The 3690-nt window shown below is 53.0% G+C and overlaps 1 protein-coding gene across 1 annotated transcript; it reads left to right on the top strand.

The window, feature by feature from the left end:
- Positions 1-1036: 1036 nt before the first annotated feature.
- Positions 1037-3483, top strand: LOC102426394 (serum amyloid A-2 protein-like). Its single transcript, XM_006109450.2, has 3 exons — positions 1037-1127; positions 2755-2893; positions 3321-3483. The coding sequence occupies exons 1-3, from the start codon at positions 1037-1039 to the stop codon at positions 3481-3483; spliced, it is 393 nt and encodes a 130-aa protein (XP_006109512.1).
- The last annotated feature ends 207 nt before the right edge of the window (positions 3484-3690 follow it).

Below are 3690 nucleotides of genomic sequence, written 5' to 3'. Positions count from 1 at the left end.
CTGAGCAGGCCTTTCTGTGCCCTGGAGCTGAGAGCAGAGCATATACAGTAAGAGTGATGGAAGCACCTTCCAGGGCACCTGGTAGATTTGGTGAGCTAGCCTGTCAGCTTTGAAGCTCAAGAGCTTTAGAATGAAATTAAAGGGATTTCATTTCTGACACATCTACCAACTGGCCCAGCAGGGACTATCCTGAGGGAATGACCAGTAAAGCAAGGTCCTGGCTGGAGGAGACAGCCCCTAACTGCACACCTTCCAACAGCCTGGGTGCCCCATGCTGGAGCCCCTCACCCTTCCTCTCCACATCCAGGGGGCCCTGCCTTGGCCCCTTCAACTCTGACAGCAGAGCCACCCCTGACCTGTGGCTGTGGGTAGAGCGAGTCTACTGTGTTTCTTCAGGGTTGCACAACGGGGAAATGACCTGTGCATGAGAATGGTCACTGCTGTCCAGTAAGTGTCCTTTGCACCTTTTTAGGAGAAATGATCCAGAGGGACTTTCCCCAGGTGCCAAATCTGGATGCTCTCCTGTCCCTCTCCTCCCCCATGATCCAGCAGCGAGGGCTCAGCATCAATAAATAGCAGCCAGCTGTCCCCAGCAGGCAGGGACCAGCAGCTCGGCTCCACCAGAGACCAGGTGAGGGGCCACTCCCAGGAGGCCTTGCTCTACACACCTTACTCTGTTTTCTCTTTCCAGCAAGACTGTGCATTCATTTAAAATAATTACTCTATTCTGCATTTGTGCTGCATGTGATCTGTGCCGGCCGAGTGCACAGGGTAATGCTTCTGGTCTCATTACAGGCTGCTCAGGGGGTTTGGTCCTAACTGCTCTGTTGCTCCCTCAGTGCCACCTTGGTGACTCCTAGACAGTCTTGGGTTCAGGGTTGATGGGTTCAGCCTTGTGGCTCTGAGTGAGGTCCTACTGCAATGTTTCCTAGATGGGCAGCCAGCGTCTCAAGAGAACAAATGGAAATGCACATTCAAAAGGAGGTGTGCCAGTCCTGCCTGTGTCTCCCTGACCCTCCCCTTTCATTTCAGCACCATGAAGCTTTTCACAGACCTCGTGTTCTGCTCCTTGGTCCTGGGAGTCATCAGCCAGAGCTGGGTTGAATTCCTTGGCCAGGCTTTTTACGGTAAAGGCACTGGAGGGAGTGGGGGTGAGGGGTGGAACACATGACCACTAGGATGCACCCTGAGTGCCCTTCAGGATTGGAGCTACTGTGTTAGCTTGTGTTGCCCAATGTGGTGGAATGTGCCGGGTGTTTTGGGAGCTTTTCATCAAACAGATGGAAAAACCATAGGTCTTACTTCAATCAGTTAATAGAGAAAGAACAATCAGCTGAAAGGTAAGTTTGACTAGTATACACAGACTAAGACTTGAAATGGTATACTATTCCCCTCAGACCAAACTGCACATAGTGTAATTAAAGCCACCCATCTTTTCTTCCCCTCCTCCCCTCCCTTTCTCTTGCTTCCTTTCTCCCTCCCTTCCATTTCCTAACTGGGTAGTTTAGTGAGACCTGCAGCTTAGCTCTTGCTGGGGCTTCCAGTAGTTGGTGACAGTGTCCCTGTTTTAGTCCGTTTCCTACCCTTTTCCAGCTTTTTTAACTGACCGAAGGGAACATCCATCGAGCCCCCTCTAGGAAGTCAGCACTTCCATGCAATTTAGGCCGCCCAACTCTCCTGCTGTGCCTGGCTCTGGGGAGTTTTCCATGACGCTTTCAGTGCTAACTGGGACACTTCTAGGCAAACAGGGACAGTTCTGGTCAACCTGGGACAGTTGGTCAGCAGTCTAAGTGGAGAATAACTTGGTGGGCAGGCATCCTCCCCTACTTTGAAGCTGAGAGCAGCTGACTCAGGGGACCAGGGACTACCTGCCACCCAGTCAGCAGGTGGCAGGGCAGAGTGTGAACCCAGCTATGCAGGAGGTCACAGCTCTTGCCAGGCAGATGTGTCTGAGCACCGCTTCCATACAGGCCCCTGCTCTAGCACTTGCCTGCTCACAGCCTCAGTCCAGTCTATGTGGGCGGTTTCCAGGATGCCACGTATGCCACTCACACTCAGAGGGACTCATGTCAGGATTCCCTGCATTCTGTCAGCTAGACTCTAATTCTTAGGCGTCAGGCAGAAGTGCTGTCCGCCAGAGCCTTTCTCACAATCTGCTTCCCATGTCAACACCAGGCTCAGCGAGTCCCCTGAACACTAGCCTATGTAGCTTCGCTCCATATACCAGAGGTTCTTGATCCTGAGCCCCTTGGTGCCCCGGGGACATGTGGCCATGTGGGAAACACTGCTGGTTGTCACATGGGGATAGGCTGCTGCACCTACTGGGCAGAGATGCGGGGATGCTGGGGAGCCTCTCGCCTTACTCAGGAAGGCCCTGAACACAAAGAATTCTCTGGCCCCAAATTTTAGCAGCACTGACATTGAAATCCAGTTCTGTAATGTGGCCTCCCTGTTTCCTTTAAATATATGCCCCAGAGGCCTCAGTGAGCTGGAGCCCACAGATAGCATGACAGGCATCAGACCACCAGGTACAAACCAGCTGTGCCCCCACCTAAATGTCTCTCCTTAGAGTCACCTGGAGAAGCCAACTGGGCCTGGAGAATGTTCTTCTCAACCTGTGGACTCCAGGGTGCTAAGACCACAGGGTGAAACTGAGTCAGTGGTCCATTTTCATTCCTTGATTCTTCTCTAAGGGATGTCACAGTTCTCGGATATTTCACCCGATGTCTCAGTGCCATGTCCTTTCCTTTCCAGGAGCCAAAGACATGTGGAGAGCCTACTCTGACATGAGAGAAGCCAATTTCAAAAACTCAGACAAATACTTCCACGCCCGGGGGAACTATGACGCTGCCCAAAGGGGACCTGGCGGTGTCTGGGCTGCTGAAGTGATCAGGTAACCTGGCTACTGGGGATGCTGGATGCGTGAGCAGAGCTTGGCTGAGTTTGGGGATGTGGAGGGTGTAGGCCCTAGAGAAGGACCCTGTTGGGTCTGTGGGCTCCTCCTCATGTTCTTCCTTCCACCTTCTCCATCCCTGCCCAGCGCAGGGCTTGGGCTGTCAGCAGAGCCAAAGAATGGCTTGTAGGCCTGTCCCCCAAAAAGAGAAACCAAAGGCCCAGAACTGATTCCCACCTTCCCCTCAGGTGCTGTTCTCCCAGTTAGAGGGGGTCACCCCAGGGCTGAGTGGGCTGTGCCCAGGCAGGGTGATTGCTTAGCCTCATTCCAGGCTCCTCCCAGAGTCATTAATCCCTTGGAAAGGGGAGGGTGGGGCTGCTTCTCCTCAGCCCCTGATTCACCTCCTACTTGTCCTCCTCCATTCCAGTGATTTCAGAGAAGCTTATCCAAGAGTCACTGACCTTCTTAAGCATGGAGACAGCGGCCATGGATTGGAGGACTCACTGGCCGACCAGGAAGCCAATAGATGGGGCCGGAGTGGCAAAAACCCCAATCACTACAGACCTCGACGCCTGCCTGACAAGTACTGAGCTCCTCTCTGCTCTCAGGAGATGGGGCTGTGAGCCCCCTAAGGGCAGGGACCCCACGTCATTGAGTTCTACATCCCCAGATGCTGATAGAGGGCACACATATCTGTGTAATAAAAGCTCAAGAGTTTGAATGTTGAAAACGGTGTGTTATTCTTTGTTGTAAGGACTGGTCATTTATACCATGAGGTGATGGATGGACAGCCATGG

Source organism: Myotis lucifugus, unplaced genomic scaffold (assembly GCF_000147115.1).
Source record: "Myotis lucifugus unplaced genomic scaffold, Myoluc2.0 scaffold_10007, whole genome shotgun sequence".
Lineage (NCBI taxonomy): Eukaryota > Metazoa > Chordata > Mammalia > Chiroptera > Vespertilionidae > Myotis > Myotis lucifugus.
This window is presented reverse-complemented; position numbering and strand designations above follow the sequence as displayed.

Bases quoted from the DNA above. Each gene is read 5' to 3' on its own strand.
- LOC102426394 (XM_006109450.2), top strand. From the start codon at position 1,037: ATGAAGCTTTTCACAGACCTCGTGTTCTGCTCCTTGGTCCTGGGAGTC. The intron at 1,128-2,754 runs GTAAAGGCACTG...TTTCCTTTCCAG, and splicing joins CCTTGGCCAGGCTTTTTACG to GAGCCAAAGACATGTGGAGA. The intron at 2,894-3,320 runs GTAACCTGGCTA...CCTCCATTCCAG, and splicing joins TGGGCTGCTGAAGTGATCAG to TGATTTCAGAGAAGCTTATC.